Source organism: Citrus clementina, unplaced genomic scaffold (assembly GCF_000493195.1).
Source record: "Citrus clementina cultivar Clemenules unplaced genomic scaffold, Citrus_clementina_v1.0 scaffold_4, whole genome shotgun sequence".
NCBI lineage: Eukaryota > Viridiplantae > Streptophyta > Magnoliopsida > Sapindales > Rutaceae > Citrus > Citrus x clementina.
This window is the reverse complement of record NW_006262274.1, coordinates 3,518,726-3,537,584: the sequence shown is the minus strand read 5'-3', so window position 1 is coordinate 3,537,584 and position 18,859 is coordinate 3,518,726. Positions and strand designations below refer to the sequence as shown.

At 33.2% G+C, this 18,859-nt stretch overlaps 2 protein-coding genes across 2 annotated transcripts; both read left to right on the top strand.

Moving 5' to 3' along the window:
* The first annotated feature begins 8,219 nt into the window (after positions 1-8,219).
* Positions 8,220-12,119, top strand: LOC18044747 (protein TONNEAU 1a). Its single transcript, XM_006436120.2, has 8 exons — positions 8,220-8,566; positions 9,047-9,179; positions 9,936-10,024; positions 10,125-10,247; positions 11,001-11,128; positions 11,261-11,286; positions 11,369-11,528; positions 12,055-12,119. Exons 1-8 carry the CDS (start codon positions 8,480-8,482, stop codon positions 12,104-12,106), a joined length of 798 nt encoding a protein of 265 aa, XP_006436183.1. The 5' UTR covers positions 8,220-8,479; the 3' UTR covers positions 12,107-12,119.
* Positions 12,120-12,456: 337 nt separating this feature from the next.
* On the top strand, positions 12,457-15,960 carry LOC18044746 (probable adenylate kinase 6, chloroplastic). Its single transcript, XM_006436119.2, has 4 exons — positions 12,457-13,483; positions 14,216-14,356; positions 14,979-15,251; positions 15,526-15,960. The coding sequence occupies exons 1-4, from the start codon at positions 13,121-13,123 to the stop codon at positions 15,667-15,669; spliced, it is 921 nt and encodes a 306-aa protein (XP_006436182.1). The 5' UTR covers positions 12,457-13,120; the 3' UTR covers positions 15,670-15,960.
* Positions 15,961-18,859: the final 2,899 nt, after the last annotated feature.

Here is an 18,859-nt window from a genome sequence, read left to right as displayed (position 1 = left end):
GTAAGTGGCCTACTAGTGTCTCCTTCATCATTGGTAACCAAATCTTGCACATCAAAGTCCCCAAATAACCTATCACTTGCATTTTCTCGTCGAATAAAATTATGTAAAACGCAACATGCAATTGGAATTAGATGTTGCTTACGTAAACTATAATTATGCATATCCCTTAAAATTGAAAATCACGCTTTTAAAACATCAAAACATCGCTCAATTACATTACGCAATGATGAATGTCTATAATTAAACAATTCTTGGGGATCTCTAGGTGCTCGGCCTGATCCTCTATAATCACGTAAATGATATCTCTCACTTCTATATGGTGTCAAAAATCCCTTCATATTTATGTATCCAGAATCCACAACGTAGTAATATCCTAAAATATAGAAACAATAAAACATAACTTAATTAAAAAATAAAAGCCAAAGATATTATAACACACACACACACACACACACACATATATATATCAATATTCTTACCTTCTTCTGGAAGTGAAAACCCATATTCTGGTCTATTTAAGGCATCCATAAACACCCTGGAGTCATTGGCGGTACCTTCCCAGCTCGTATATACAAATGTAAATATCATGTCAAAAGAACGTGCACACATGATATTTTGAGTCACTTAAGTCTTTTTATCTCGATATGATATCTATTTCTATGCTGGTGACCTGCAGCAATGTGGGTTCCATCAATTGCACCAATACACTTATGTGAAAATATGAATTAATAATTTATTAACTAAATGTTAATGTCCATTAATATTGAAGTAACATGTATTGAATTTCTTACCTCAAAATATGGAAAAAAAATTGGATTGTTTCCAATCTCTAATGGCGTTTCCCCTTGAGGCTTTGGTTTTATAATGTGATTTACCAAGTAACAAAATGCTTTTAACACACGCTTAAAGTGTGTAAACACAGTTTCCACTGAACGTTGAAAACGCTCAAATACAACCCGCACAACACCACCATGGGACAATATATACAAGCACATTGCTACAGCCTCCTTGATACAAACATGTCTATCATTCTCTAATAATTGTAAATGTTCAAGTGTATAACATAATCGAATAAAAACTTCTTTATCCATTCGAAACATGTTATATATCCTGTTCGGATGACCATTTAACAACTCTTGAACAAATTCAATGCCAGACAATTGTCCTGTATAGCATTGCCTTCTAATAGCACGCTGTTGTTTCTCATAAATTTTTATAGCAATTGCTACCTCTAAAACAACTTCTTCAATATCTGTTAAACTGTCAATATTTTCATCTTCATTGTTGTTATTGTTCATTTTTTTTATCTGATAAAAAAAATTCTAGATTATATTTCAAGTATATGATAATTGAGCTAAAAAAATAAAAAGTTCAACTCACAAAAATAAAATAAAATAAAGTTCAACAAACACATTTCAAACTCATAAAAATAACATAAAGTTCGACAAATAAAAGTATTACAAAGTCCAAACTATAAAATAAACAAGCACACAATTCACAACCAATAACATCCAAATAACATCCAAGTTAATCACATTATATCTTAAAGAACAAACTATAAACTAGTTAACCAATATTTTTTTCTATGCTCAGGCATGCTCAGAAATGCTTTCCTCCACTCAATATTGGGCACTAGCTTATCCATCAATTTGTTGTATGTATCTCCATCAATGTCTCCCAATTTCTTCACAGCTTCAATAGACTCTTCAATAGACTACTTTTCAACACATTGAGAAGCCGACTCCGCACTTTTGCACTTAACCATCTTCATTCTAGCATTCATCACTGAACTAGCCATTTTAAAGTAACTGTCAAACTCACTCTTATTTTTTTTACCACGCTCAATTGAAGCTGCAATTGGCCGACGAGACCTTTTTTCTGTCCTAGTCTCGGAAAGAGGTTACATTGAATCGTCATCCTCAATATCAACATGAACTCCATGACCAAGAAAATTCTCTTCCAATTCATGATCCTCATCCGAGGACAATGGAACTTGGCTAGAGGAAAAATGCAAATGGCCAGAAGCTGTGGTGGTGTTGAATATCTCCCCTAAGGTTTGGTAGTACTCTAATCATTTTTTACGATATGCCTTCACTCCAGGCACTCTTTGTGGAAAAAAAATAAGTGTATAAAACCAAAAAATAATACTTTAATTTTATACGAAACTATTTAATATAATGTGAATATAATTTTACCTTAATATATTCAGCTCAAACAGCTTCCGATGCTGTGACCGTATTTGAAATAGGATCACAGCCAAAACCAGTATGAGCTACTAAGTCAGAAAACTCTCGATGTTTTTTGTGCAACCTATTAAACTTGGACTTAAATTGCCCTGCATTGAATCTTTTTTGGGATTGTTCAAATAACTCATCACTTATAGTGGTCCAAATTTTCTTAGTAAAGGTTGATGTTTGTAAATCACCCTTTTTAACATGGTCATGCACTATACGAATAAAAGCATTTTCGGTCCGGCTAGACCAATCGGCCTTATCCTCAACATCAACATCATGTGGATCCATATCTTGAAAAATTAAAAAAAATAACGCATATCAAATATTAATCAAATTCAACATAACCTGAAAGTAATTTCAGCAACATGTCATAGATTAGAAGCTGAATGTTACTCGAAAGATCATGGTGTGTATGTGCATGTCAGCATGTTTGTGTAGAAAAAGACAGCTTTCAAATGTGCAATGTTATTCCAAATTTGAAAATCCAAACATGTGCATGTGATTAGCTATTATCATAAGTTGAAAATGAAACAAGCCTATAAATTTTAATTTTAGCATTGCATATTACCTTTTTCTTAATCAATAAATTCCATTTTAAGACATTGACCTACACAATTCTTTCCAACTTTTGCTCAAACTCTAAACATCAATGTCAGTTTGCTCAACAATCCCACCACTTTATTAATGGAGAAAAATGGAAAATTGAAGAAACCTTATTACAAGCCCCATCCCAAATTCTAATAATCACAACTTCATAAAATGAATTAAAAAAAAAATCAAAGTAATTGCTTGTAATTAATTAATGACCGATTGAAAAGGGAATCTTGATAATGACCTATGAGCACTGCTCCCCCATTATGGCGTTATGCATCCAAAAACAAGAACATTATAATGCTCTTCATCTTTAAAATCTTCACTTAAAACCAGAGCATAAACTGGAAAACAAGATGATCAAGAAAACATTTTATAGAACGAGCTAAAGTTTTGCTTGGAAATTTTTTATGTAAAAACATCATCTACAAAATCACCTAAAATTGCTTCCCTAAGAAAACACTCATCAAGTGCTTATCAAAAAAGCGCTTTTGACCATGCCAAAAAGCACTCCCAAACATATTAGAAAACATGTCACTTGGAATGAACACATATCAAGCAACGAACGCACTCAAAATTGCCCAATTAATTTGTCAAAAAAACTAATTGAACATAGCAACATCCGATTTGTCTAATTGAACATGATATGGGTCCAAGCTAAACAAAAAGAATCACACTCAAAATTCACCCAAATAGAAAAAATAAAGAAATATACCAACAAGAGATGGAGCAAAGATGGCACCGAGTGAGTGGTTGCAGCAATCGAGTAGATTTCAGCAGACGATGCAGCAGATTGCAGCAAGCGCGCGTAGCTGGAGCAAAGACCAAGTGAAGAAAGCAGCTGCAACAGCCGAGATCAAGCAGCAGTAACGACAGACTTGAAGAGCAGCAACTAATTTGGGGTACATAGAGAGACAAATCAGTGATGGCAAACCGAGTCAGAGAGAGAGAAATGTGCTATAGATCTGGAGAAAGAGGAAGAAGAGAGAGAGACAGATCGGTGACGGCAGACCGAGTTAGAGAGAGAGATGTGCTGTTGATATGGAGAAAGAGGAAGAAGAGAATGATAACGAGAGGGGAGAGTTGAGATCATGGACTTTAGGAGCTGTTGATGAAGAGAAACGAGGCAAGGAAAATATTTGAGATTTGTTCTAGAGTTTGTTCTTTAGTCTAAATCGTAAATTCATTTGAAAACACCTTCAACACGTTTTCAACTTTACAACAAGGAAACTGAATCCGAATTCTTTATTTTATAATCCATTTTTGAGTTAAGCCCACCAAACGTGTTTTTCAATTGTATTTATAAAACAAGAATGAAAATAAAGGTTTGAAAACAGTACCAAACAAGCCCTTAGGTTCTTCTAAGTTTTGTATTTAAGCCTATTCAAATATTGTATCTCTCAATTTTATGAAGTATTAGTGGTTGCTTATTTTATATATAAAAAAAAAAACTTAGAAACTTATTATCTATCTGAGGGAAGATTAAGGCATGCTCGATACCAGTTTTTAGCCATTGTTTTCATTTTTGTTTTCATAATACATATACAATACATGTTTATTGGGTTGAATTTAAAAAATAGATTACAAAACATGAAATTCAGATTCACTTCTATAACTAATAAAGTGAAAAATATGTTAAACATATTCTCCATCTATTACAAACATAAACTCAAAAATAAAATAAAAAAACAATACCTAAAAGCTCGTTAACTCCTTATCTTAATCTTTATCTCTTCATCAACAACTCTCTTTCTCTCTTCTCATCTCTCCCGATCTAGTTATAGTAACGTTCCCCCCCCCCCTTCTCTCCCTCCCTCCCTCCATCCCTCCATCCCTCCCTCTTTATCTTCATCTGACAACACACTCTCCCCTTATCTCTCCCGATCTATTCTCTCTCGGTGTACCAATTGTTGTACTCTGTCTCTGCCACCGCTGTTACTTCATCTTAGCCGCTGCTGTTGTTCCGTCTTCATCGTAGTCGTTGCTACTCTATCCCGGCTGCCTCGACTGTTGCTGCTCTCTTGGCTGCGTCTCTTGGTCGTATTAAGAACATATATCAAAATTATATATATTCTACTACAAATTGACCAATTCAAATTAAGAACAATCTCGTGTCAAAATTTTTTAACTCATTTTTTCAAGGCACAACAAGGAATTTATAATCAATGCTATTTTATTATAACCAATTAATCAAATTGGCAAAATGAGTTTCTATTTTTTTGTTCCCAAGCTACAAACTATTTAAGTGATTTCGATTAAAAGTAAAGCTTTGAAATCTCTATTTCTCTCTAACAAGAAAATCCAAATTTTGCCTGAATCATTTTTATTAGTGTTAAAAATTGTATGTTTATTAAGGGATAAAAATGTTATTTTGTGCTATTAATATAATTTATATTTGTAATTGTCTAACATATTGTGAATTTCTAATTATTTTTCTAAATATTTGATTTTGTGTATTTTTGTGTGTTTATTAGGTAAAAATAATAATTTCATGCAAATTGAGGCTCCAAACAAATGTATGGATGTCAAATTTGGAATACGGAAGTTCGAGAAATTGTCATTGTTGAGGAGGAGCCGAGACGTTTGTTGTAAATTTTTATATTTTTACCATGGTAAATGTGGTAATTATAAAATTATAAGTTTTTATCATGTTAGATATGGTAATTGTTAGTGGAATTTGTTGGATATACTTGTGTGGATTAAGTTAGATTTATGTTTTATTAGTGAGATTATTATTGGGACAAATGTAAGGGTAAGATCTAATTAGATTTTTTTTATTTGTGTGGTGTAGATTTACCATGTATTAGTATAAATAGAGAGGGGGTGAACACACCTCTTCACACCTTCTCTTCTCTTCTTTCCCCCCAATTTTTTCTTTTCATATTTCTTTGTAATATATTTTCAATCAATAAATTAGTTTTATTTCAATTTTCAAATTACTTTTTTTTAATTATTTTTTTTTCAATTTTAATAATTTCCTTTATTTCAAAAATGTTTAACTAAATATTTATAGTTAAGGGAAAGTGAAATTTTTAGTAAAAAAATATGGTTAAATCAAATTCTATTTTTAATTTTATAAATTAAATTATTTTCTATTTAATTTTATCCATATTTTATATTTTGAAATTTTGATTTAGTGTAGACAAAAATGGAAATTTGGCACAATAAATTCTTAACATCTTAGTATAAAATATGGAAAATTGGTATTTTGATTTAGTGTAGACAAATTAAGTTTTGGCACATTAAATTCTTAATCCACAATAAAATAAATGGGAAAATAATTTTAATTTATACAATTAATCTTTTGGGAAATAAAATAAAAATAAAAAGAATTTGTTAAATTGTATTTATTACCAAGAGTGGATCCATAACCCTAACTAATTCAATTTTATACTTTTTCTTAAGTAAATTACATATTTATAAATTTTATTTTTATTTGGATAAACTTAAGTAAACAAATTAAATTCTTTTTCTGTGGATCGACCTTGGACTCACTGAGATATATTATAATTAAGCACTCTTATATCTGGGAGAAAATCAAACACTTTTAAGTCATGTCAATTTTCTCTCTGATAAAATGACATTTTTAGAGTGACAGTTGACAACAAACTCAAAATGTGCATCATCAACAAAATGGAATTTGCAATGAAACCACTACCATGGCAATGACAATGGTAAGACAACAATATCATATTTACATGCTCTAAAAAATAATTACTCAAATTACTTAAAAATTTACTCAAATTAGTTAAACAATTACTTTTTAACTATAAGTATGATTTAAATGTTTAGTGAAAACTATTTTTGAAAACAATACTACTGAAAACATATTATCTGTTTTTATCATTTTTAGTTATGTCTATCGAATGCATATTACTGTTTTCAGTTTTAAAATATAGGATATAGAAAATGACACCAAATGCATACTGAAATTCAAAATATAGCAACTGCAAAACACGATTTCATTCTCATTTCCGTTTTTAAAAAAATACAAATTCATAAACAATACCGAACATGCCCTAACTTGTTCCATTTGGTAATTTCACAAGAAATAAAATTGAAATTTTGGAAATGGGGGTACAAAAGGCTCTATAAGATTATGAAAGGAGAACCCAGTTGCAGTGTTTCCCAAGTGGGTCAAGCTTTAACAATTCAACGACTCTGTTGAGCTCTATTCACTATTGGCGTTAACATCCCTCGAAATCTCTTTTAAAACCCCCTTTTTATTGAAATCACTGAAATAACCTAATACAAATTAATTAATTTCTTATTTTAATGAAATTTTAATTATAGTTAGATAAATTATGCTTCTAACATATTTTTCACACCTACTCCCATCAGGCAACAACGATTCTGCATAACCTACTTAAGCATACATATTGATATATTATGTCAGTAAAGACTTAGTGGAGAAAATTATAAGAGTTTAGAGTTATGAAGATTGAAAATATATATAAGAAAAAATTTAAGATAAATATAATGTTTTATGATTAGTATGCAATTTGAAAAGAAATTTTTTTGGATAAAATTATATGAGTAGATATTTAATTTTAATATATAGATTTATATTTTATCAATTAAACAAATGTATTTTAGGAAATAATATTCAAAAAGGGGTGTTATAAGAATTTTAGGGTGTAAAAGGCTCCACTCTACAAAAAAAAAATCCAATTGATAATTGAGAAAGTAAATAGAATTAAGTATTTTTGACAAAAATATTACATAAATCTTTTTCATTTTTTTAGCACTTAGAATATCTTATTGATGTTATAATTTTAGTTATATATATTAAAATTTTTAACTAAGTGTCTATGATAGGGCATGTTTTGAGTTTTTATTGGCGGGGCTGTATTCTGAATCTGATAATCTCGTTAAAATTGAACGTCGATAAGTATCTTGTTGCACACCAATTCAATAAAAATAAATATGGATCTCTATTAGAAGTTTGTATTCATTTTCTCATATCAACTGTCGGAGGCCTATTAAAAAAAAACACTTGAAAACATATGGTAAACAGAGGTGAGACTTGTGCCTACACCCAAGAAAATACATTTACTCACCCATATTTTTGGAATGGAGAATACTATTAAGTTTATGAGAACCCAAAATAATTTAATTCATAGGTCTAATTAAGTGTCTTAAAGGTACTGTATTTCCTTGTTCGAGCTCTTTTAGATAGTTAAATTTTATTAATTTTAATTGAATTTCTGAACACATGAAATTACTCCAGGCCGGGGCGTACGTAGACGTGGCTAAGGTTACCATAGCGAAATAGACAATCAATAGTAAGGAAAGACAGTGACCGCGACCGCGGTCTGTAAGGGAAGATAGCTCAATTCTCAAAGGCTCAAAACATTATCTATTAATTTAATCCCAGCGAAATTCGAATTTTAAAAACAGTGGACCCACAACTCAACGGCGCAGATCCTACCTACAAAACCATCAAGGGGACCCCACTATTTCACCAACAAAAAAAAAACCCATAATTACACCCATCTCCTTTGCCGGAGAGTAATTTTACAAACAGAGCACCTCTCTGTAGTACTTCGTTGGTTTCTCCTCTATCAAAGTCTCAATTTCTCGTACACAAACAGCGGAAGCAAAAACTGAGAGAGAGAGAGAGAGAGAGAGAGAGAGAGAGAGCTTATTCAAAAATGGACGATTATACGCGAGAAATGATGGACCTCAAAACCCTAGTCACCAGAACGCTAGAGAAGAAAGGTGTCCTCGCTAAGATCCGGGTACGAATTTATCCAACTACCCCTTTTATCTTCTTCATTTCCCCTTAGTTATCGCGAATAATTGATTTAGAAAAAAGTGAAGAAATTCGAAATTAGTTCAGCTTCTGTTTTACGTCGGATCTGGTGCAATGCAGTAATTTTGATTTTTTTATTTTTATTTTTGTGCGTGTTTTAGATCTTATCTGCGTCGTGTGGTTAATTTTCTTAATAGGAAATTGAAGAGAAATTGGGGCTTTTGAAGTTAAAGTTAGATGGATTTATGGCTAGTTGGTGTTATCTTGAAGATCATAACTCTAACTAGATTGATGGGGTTATGCCCAAAATTTTAATTTTTTCGCTTCAATTTTCAGATAATTAAAGCTCATTTGAATTTTTGGGGTTTTCTTGCTGTTCGGTGAATATTGCTAATTGTAGCAAAGTCTTTCCCTTTAATTCAATTTTTGTGCCTTTTTAACTGACTCAAATCGGTCTGTTTCCTAGGCTGAACTCAGGGCCAGTGTCTTTGAGGCAATTGAAGAGGAGGATCGCGTAATTGAGAAAGATGAAGGTCTGCCTCCTGCATTATTGGGTAGCTGCAATGATCGTGCCAAACAACTTCATGCCTCTCCTTCAGGTCACCTCGTTAAAATGAATATTGGTCTCTATATTTCACAGTTGAAAGAGTTTCCCTTCTTAGGCTGGGAATTATTCTCTGCTCTTATTGGTTTGCTGTTTGTTTGGGTTTCTGGTTACTAATATTCTTTTTAATTTAGTGTTTAAACCTTCATTTCCTTTGTTGCATTCATTAGTAGGCTGGTTATGGGCCACCTCCAGAGTAACTTAGTATACCTTGAATGATAAAGATAAGATTAACAAATCAGTTTCGCCTTTCCTTTTATTAGTCCCCCCCCCCCCCCCCAAAAAAAAGAAAAAGAAAAAGAAAAAAGAAGCAAATTTAGATACTAAAATTATTTTTGTTGAAATTTTCTGTTTTCAAGAGTCTAGTGTCTTTGAGTACAACTAGAACTGATGATCTTGTGGACTGCTCTGATTCTTATAGCCATGTTCTTCTGGATGTTACTTCAGTATCAAGAATATTAGTATTATTGAGGCTTCACCAACTGCATTAGACAAGTATCTAACTAGATTGTACTTCTTTGACATGTCTAATGCTCTTTCATGTCAGTTCTCCATTGATTTTGTTTGTACTTAGCATTAAATAATTTAAATTGTTGTTAAAGCACTTAAATATTGCAGTGGTTATTTATATATATGAGCATGCGTGCTTCTGTGCAGTTATGATGTTGAGAGTGCATCAAGATCTTATTTCTTTTTTACATCTTCCTGCCATTGTCTAATTTTCTTTGCATATATGACTTTCGAAGTGCAGGAAGGCTGCTAACTGCTTTAATATGTGAGTACTTAGACTGGGCTCAACTAAACCACACAATGAAAGTATATCTGCCAGAGTGTAATTTGGTAATTAAGTAACTTTCAATCTATAGACTTAATTACGCTTACTTTTTAACAATAAGTTCTTGTTAAGTTGCTTATGTTTGGTTGATTGGTCACATTGCAGCAAAAAGATGCTTGGAAAGCTGAATTGAAAGAGTTTAGTAGCAAGAATGGTTACGATCTTAATAAAAATGGTGATAGTGCTCCTTTGCTGTTGGATGTTCTTGAAGGATTCTTGAAGTTTGAGGTATGGTATCAGATCCTTTTCTTGTTCTAGATTCTCCAAGCTTCAGATATCATGGAACTTGTCCTGAAATTTGAAGCCTTACATTATGATGGTATCTTTATCATTTGGGTTTCATTTACTCATTGGATTGGTTTCATCTACACGTTATATGTGCTATGTGCCTCTTGATTACTGTATGAATATGTGTTGTTTTTTATAAAAGCGTGTTCGGTTTGAGTTTGAGATATTATGCTGAGCAGTAAATGCTTTCTGTTCTAGTGAAATGCTGCAAACATTGCTGAGTGCAAAATTTGAGGCTGGCCATATGCTATATATTACCCTGTTAAAATTTTGTTATAACTCTGGAAGTATGGTAGTTGGGTTAGCAGACTCATTAGATAATAAGAAACCTTCACTATTTGCCTGTTCTTGCATTTTATATTGCTTGTTTTCATGTTATGAAAATCCAGGGAAATAAAGCTCCTTCTACGTTTTTTCACAAAGTTTAGTTGGAATGTTACATATGATTCGAAGCTTGTTTTAAAATTTTTCACAAAGTTTAGTTGGAATGTATTATATATGATTTCCCTCTAGAGCAGGTGTGGCTTTGTAGAACTGCAATGTTTAGACTGCATGCAAGCATGAATTATAATGAATAATATCTTGTTATGGGATTATGACCTATGCCATGTTATCTTACTTCATAATGAGATCTTTTCCACTTTTCGAGTATTTCCTTGCAATAAGGCGTGAATAAACATTATGTTTTCGCAGAATTCCTCCCAAGCAAGGATTACTGGAAGGAGACAACCTGACTCCGAGTCCATGTCCCATTTTGAGTCAAGGAACGCACGGAGACCTTCGTCCTCTTCTGTTGCTGGGGGCTTACCTCCATTGGGAAGGTGCTGGACAAAACCTCTCCTTTTCCCATTTTTTCATTTCTTTTACTTTTGTTTTTCAGTTTTTCCCTCTTTTTAATGCCTTTTATATGTGTATAATTGACATGTTTTGTTTTGTTGGAACACATCTAATAGGCCGATTCCTGCTTCCCAGGCTTCTGGTAAATTCTTAATTTTAGTGTATTATCTGTTCTATATTCTGGTTGCTTGCTGTTTATTAATGTAATTCTTTTTGCCTCTTAGATAGGAGAGCAGCAGGGTCTTCCATGTCTGCTTACAGGAAAGATGAGTACAATTGGAGATATGACAGCGATGAGCTTTCAGATGATGTAGTCCGAGCATCAGCTGCATTGGAAAACCTTCAGTTGGACAGAAAAGCTCGAAACCTAACTACGTCTTGGCGGTATGTATTTCACTCACTCTGATCCAAAATTTTCATTCTGATATTATTTATTTATTTAATTAATCGTTAGTTCTTCCAGGGCTGTGAGCTTAAGGATCTTCTGACAGATAGTTTAGCGTAGTCTTGCTAGCAGGGTTAGTTTCACAAGTTGAATTGCTCCATTTGCTTGCTACCACACAGGCAAGGCTCATGAAAGTGCATAGGTGTAGCTTATATGGGTTGCAGGTCTTTATAGGTTTACTTTTTAAAGTGGATTTTGTAATATTCGTGGCCTGTAATCGCTAACTTGTAGCGAAATCCTAACCTTAGGGCAAGGAGGTGGTTGGGTTTAGATGCCCTATCAAGATGGTTCTCCAGTTGGTGTCGTAATTTAACATCAGTGCTACCATCTGCTTGCTTTCTTATATATGGTTTCCTTGTCTGTTTTGTCCATGATAACCTCAACAATTATTGATCATTATATGTTTTTGCAAGGGTTCGACATAAACTTTTTTTTTTTAATTTTCAAGCGGGATTTTGGTTGCAGGCATGCTGGTGATGGAATGAGTGACGATGATGGGCGGCCCGATCATATGTAGCCAAAGAATGCCCCCCCCACCCCCACACACACACACAAAAAAACACGCCCACACCCACACCCGAACCCGACCCACCATCTGATCTGGGATCGTTAATTAAAAATCGATGATTGTTCCCTTTTAAGTCCTGATTTGATTTATAAATTGTTCTAAAAGGTTTGATTGGAAGAACAGATGGGATGGAAAATTCACCCAGCTCATTCATTGATATGTTTCACTTCATTGATTGATAGATAGCATCTGTAATTTGACCTGGTAAATGATAAGATTATCAACTGTTGATTTCTTTTTGTAGTAAGTACCCGTAGGGTGTTTGCAGCACCTGTCACAATTTTTGTTATTAGTAACAATTTTCATTCTTCTTTTAGGTTGTACCAACAAGCGTAAGACAAAAAAGATGTGATGTTGTTACCAATAACCTTAACCAAAAAATGCGAATGTGACGGGGGTAGGCGATAGCCGATGCCTAAGTTGATGTAGGCGGATTCATTCGGTATGGAGTCAGCCAGCTGGGCCGAAAGATGAACGAATATTCACTGGGAATATTGTTGGCTGCTGATTGCCCTTTGACTCACGCACTACTATAATTAGCGGATTTCACACCGTTGTGGCCTTCGACAAATGACTTGTACAAACGTAGTCAATGAGCCTTGCCCTAACCAAAAGCTTGCGTTGAAAGTACAGAACAGAAGCTGTCAAGTTGAGAAGAAAGAATCAAAGAAAGAAGATCCTCTAGAACAAATTGGAAATTGAAAAATTAAAGCGCTCGTGGGCAAATTCAAACGTCGATTTCGATTCACGTGTCTCTACTCCGCTCCTCGCTCGAAGGACCCAAGGCCAAAATACCAAAAAACTTAAAATAAATAAATAAATAAAAATCAAACCAGAGACCTTCAAAATTTCAAATCCAAACCGAAGCTTCCTCTTCTGGGTCAAGAAGAGACCCATTCAAAATCACCGCCATCTCTCTCTCTCTCTCTCTTTCTCTCTCTCTCTCACAGTGGAGAATACGACATGTCGGTATTAAGCCGTGTTTGGAGAGCGAGAGGCTCTACGGCGGCGACGACAACGACGACGTCTTTGCAGACACTAATATTCCTGTCTCGTGCGCTCTCAACTTCTTGTGAAAATACCGGAATCGACCCCAAAGCAAAAGCAGGAGCAGCGGCGGCGCTGCCGCTTAATAATAATAATAGTAAGAAGAAGAAAGAGGGGAAGGGCGAGGGCAAACATGTCCAGTGGGTTTTTCTGGGCTGCCCAGGCGTGGGCAAAGGTACTTATGCTTCTAGGCTGTCGAATTTGTTGGGAGTTCCTCACATCGCCACCGGTGATCTCGTTCGCGACGAGCTCGCTTCCTCGGGCCCACTCTCCTCTCAGGTCTCTTTCTCCCAATTGAGTTAGTTATTTGATTATGTGCAAGTTCTTCACAAATGAAATGATATATTCCAATTGACACAAAAAAAAAAAAGATTGACTGAAATTGCTAATCATAATTCAATTTAGTTAGTTAAAGTTGTTGGAGCTTCTAAACTTAGAGGGAAGGTAGGTCCCGAGTAAGGCAATCCTTGGCACTGCAGTTTTAAGTTAAAGTAAGCTGAAATAAAAGTTAAGTTAATAATGTGCAGTAAATATTGTTTTTAAGTAATAATTTTGACAAAAATAATTAAGATATCATAAGTTTTTATTTTAATTAGTTGGGAATCAAATTGATTTTGCTTTCAAGCCATATTAATTCTTGTTTATCAAAAAAAAAAAATTTAGTGCGATACCTTTTAAGCTTCAGTTGCCGAACCTTACTAAACAGGACCCAAGTGTCTTAGCTAAACCTAAAATCTAACCTGGCTTTAATAAATGTGAAATTTAGCTCCTACAATCCAAAATGATAATTTCAACTTCATTTTAGCACTATCTGTAGGATGCATTGTGTATTTAGTGGACCAATAAAATCTTTAGGCTATGTATAATGTGATTAAACCGTATCTTTGCATGGCAATGATGGATTGAGTTGATGCTTTTCAGGTTCAAAAACCAGCAATTTGAGGTTCCATGCTGTTTTTCATTTTCTTTTCTGGGTTCTGTTAACATGTATTTATTCTTCCTGTTTTGCAGCTCGATGAGATTGTTAGTCAGGGAAAGTTAGTTTCTGATGAAATTATAATAAATTTATTGTCCAAGCGTCTTGAAGCTGGAGAAGCTAAGGGTGAAGCTGGGTTTATTCTTGATGGTTTTCCTCGAACTGTAAGACAGGCGGTCGGTACTTCCTGGGATCAACTTCTGAGATATTGAAAATTAACTTGTCTATCTATATGCTAGTTTGCTGAATATAGTTTAAATGTCAAGAACTGACTGACAAAAATTGCAAATGAGTGATTTTTCTGCTAATATATGGATGCTGTGGTCAAATTAATCAATTGCAACACTTAATTGTCTGTCTTCAAGTAAACAAATACAAAAATATTCCCGATGTACTGCTATCGGCACTATTTTTCCCACAATTATTCGCTAATTTTAATGGCTGCGCCAGTAACTGTGTTGTAATGTACTGTTCAATTGTCTTCATATTTTCCTTAATTGTTTGTTAGCAACAAGTTAAGTAGGCTTAAAGTGGCTTCATCTAAACCTAAAACTTTGGTGGTATTATAGGAAAAATACATATATTTAGTCAACATATCCTGAATTCTGTGGATGCCATGAAGTAAACCTTTGGATTATTGAACATGCTTGACTAGTAACTTCTGATGGTAAAACACCATTGGCCAAGGCATATTAGATTTTGGAAATATCATTCTCTAGTCCCATTGTTTCTTCCCTTTTTGTGCCTCCGAGATCCAACCTGTATATATTTGTTTGTGTTTTGGTTGTTTCCTCCCAGGAAATATTGGAGGGAGTGACTGACATTGACTTGGTGATTAACCTAAAGCTTCGAGAGGAGGCATTGCTTGCAAAATGCCTCGGAAGAAGAATATGTAGTGAATGTGGAGGAAACTACAACGTTGCCTGTATTGACATCAAGGGTGAAAATGGGAACCCTGGAATGTACATGGGTCCACTTCTTCCCCCACCACATTGTGCATCAAAGCTTATCACTCGTTCTGATGACAAAGAAGAAGTTGTTAGAGAGCGACTTCGCATATATAATGAGAAGGTATTCTCCAATCTCCATTGTTCCATGATGCTTTTTAGTTCTTCATTCTTTAGGGATGTACTTGAATATTACTTAAGGCCACTTTTATGTATTCCAACATTTTGAAATATGCGCTATTAAGGCTAGACAACTAAACTATATAAGAGATGTCTTTCCGTTTACTTTTAATGTGCGATGCACTTAGCTACATGGCACATTTTCGATCAGAATATTAAGTAATCTACATTTTTGGTTCAATGGGTAACATGCTTGGTGAATTATCTGGAACCTGCAGAGTCGACCTGTGGAGGAGTTCTACCGTAGACGTGGCAAGCTATTAGAGTTTGATCTTCCAGGTGGAATTCCAGAATCATGGCCGAAGTTGCTTCAAGCTCTAAATCTTGAAGATCCCGAGGATAAGCAGTCTGCGGCAGCATGAGTTTTTAGAATTCTGTACTATATTATTTACAAGGTAAACTAGATCATTCTTTGCATGTATGGGATGTGCATGCGTATTTATTTTATGATTTGAAAGAGCAAAAAGAACATTTATTTGCAATAAGTGGAAAGAATTCTGCTTGTTTATGCGTAATCTCCCTTTTGGGGATCTCTAGATTACAGGGTATGATGTAATAGAGCAAAGATGATGTCTTGTTATTGTTGGTAATGATATCTTGGCTGACAGAGCTTTAGCTCGTTCATTTTATGTATGGAAAGTATTTATAGTTCCCATCCAATTGTTGTATATTTTGATTTTGAATCTGTGTATAAGGTGATTGTTGTAAGATTCCATATGCAGCAACGGATTAAAGAGAGTTTTTTGTTTGGTATCAAAATACCTCTTTGTTAACTTGTTATATAATTATACGAATCCTGAGAATGTGGAGTTTTCGGATGAAAGTACGGGGAAATTTTACACATTGCCTGTACATCAATTCTTCCTTTTAGGAGTATTCTTAGAAAAAGAAGGGGCTTCTTTTTCTATTGATGATTCAGTTTCATGGTTATGGTTTCACTTCTGCTCTTGAATATACAAGTCCATTTGGGTTTCTAGGCTAATTATATTGCTACTTCTGTATGTATCATGGTTCTCGTGCGGCTATTTACTGTCACCACCGCTGTCTATAAAATCTAATGAGGTTTCATGCTGTTGGTGGACTTGTAGTGCTAGCGAAGCTAGATGAACTCTTTTCCTTTTGCAGCCTCAAATGGTTGAAGTATGGATCAAGTTAATTCCATTAGTCATTGAGCTGCCAGTGGTGATGAAGAAAAGATTAGGTATTTCAGAGAACACATTGCCCTTTTTCTAACTCCTAAGATGGTGAAAAGCTGAAATGATTGAATGTTTATTTAAGTCTATCTCTTGTTAATGTGAACCTGAATCATTGATTAAATTTGGTAGAAATCTCGGAAATAAAATAAGAGCACTGTCTTTGCAAACAAGATATTTAGTCTCATTGATTTTTTTTTTTAAAAAAAAAACAAACAAACAATTTTTTCTCCCGGGTTCAGTTTGGGCCCAAATAGGGAATTAAGGGTGTTGTTGTCTAAATGGTGTTAATTAAAGTGAGATATTTACATGAATGAATTTTTAGCTGTATTCTTGGAATTGTTATTTATTAAGTGTAATTTGTAAGTGTAGTATGGCATGATTCTCCGAAGCATATAATAATCTTTTTTTTTTTCAAATGAATTTTTTAAGAAATTATTATATGAAAATTTCATATCTTGGTCACATTTCTTAAGCTTCTGCCATACAAGATATTTGATTCTGTAGAATGACTACTGATAAAGCTTGTCGGTCGCAGCACCCACATTCTCTTTTGAAAGCTCAATTATACTCTTAAAATTTATTGTTTCTAATTCGGAATTTATGATATATTATGTAATGTACATAAATATGATTAGCGAGGGAAAAAAAAAAAACTTGAGAGTGTAACTAAAAATTTAAGATTTGTAAAAGATATCTAAACATTGGTCGCATCTTTGACATGCCGGTCAATTCTAGCAAAGCAGAATCATCTTTCAGCCTAACGTTAGGTGGCCGGATAATTCGGCCATTGTGATATTTTTCTACAGTAAGGCAGAGCCACTGAAGGGAGCCGGAAAATGGCATGTCAAATTTGTCATCGGAAGAAAAATGGTGAGGTGGGTGGTGTGTTTCTCATTTGAGAGTTAGCATTCTGTCTATCACAATCATAAATGTTGAAATTGGGCCAACCGGCATGAGAGAAACGAGAGGGACTCCTCCTCATTTTTGGCTTTTATATATGTGATGTATAAAAATTTCCAAAATGGGAGCTTGATTTGATAATGACATGCACAAGGGCTAGGAGAGTAGGAGTAGAACAGCTGCATATATATGAGACAAAAGTCGGCTTCTCCATTTTGCTTTTCATTACAACAACAAGAAGAGGTTGTTTGTTTTTAGGTTTGAAGACTTAATATGATTCAATTTTAAATTATTCATGGAAAATATTAAAGTCGCAAATTTTTGGTATTAGATTATTTTCTACAAATTGACGTGACGAAATAATCTTGATTGGATGAAAACACAAAATAACTTTGGTAAATTGTGTGAGTCATGTGTTATTTTCATCTAATCATTGTTGTTATATGTGTGTATCAATTTGTAAAAATAATTTATGCTGTGTGTTTGTGACTTTAGCATTACTATATTTACAAGTGTGTGTGAAATCATTAATATTTATGTTTGTATTAGATGTTATAAATGATACAAATAACCATATTATTCATATTTATATTTTTAAATGCATTCTTACTTCAAACTACTAAAAGAAGGAAACTATATAAAATTACTTTTAGAAAAATATTTAAACACCTCATAAACTATTTCGTCTTAAAATATTACTTATTTGATGCATTAGTAATCTACATGAAACAAAAAATGCTTCCTAAAAAGGTTTTGCTGCTTCTTGTTTGTTGTGCTTTTGGATTTTGCTTTTTTTTTTATAACATTAAAAAAATTTGAATAAAAAGTCAGGGACTTATTAGCCCTTATTCACTCTCTAAAACTTAAAACAACTTGAATTTTGAGTGAAGCAAAACATCAAGAGCATAATTAAGACCATTTCTATTGTTGAAAGTTTTGAAACAAGATATTATTTGTCGAAGTTTAAAATACGATGCCAATATATAGTCCAAATTAAAAAAAAAAAACCCGAATCAATTAGGGTATATTTGGTAACTTTTTAATTAGTATTTTTGGCTCTTATTTTAAAAAGGAGAATGATGTTTTTGATGTGATGTTTTTAAAATGAAAATTTATTTGGTGGTTTGTTTTCAAAACAGAATATGAAAATAAAAACACAAAAATATATTTGGTTGTCTGTCTGAAAATGTAAAATAATAAAAATGTGTTTGGTTATTTTTCTGAAAATATAAAATTTTATAGAATTTTTTATAAAATAATTTTCTTCAATTTCTATACATTTTATATTTTGTTATTATGATTTTAATCAAAATGAAATCAAATTTCATACGGCAATAATAATTTTTAAAAAACTCTCTCATAATTTATTAAGTTTAAAAATTAAAATAAAATGAAAAAGTAAAATAATATATGTAGCATATAACAAAAAAAATTCATACTACAATTATATTTATTA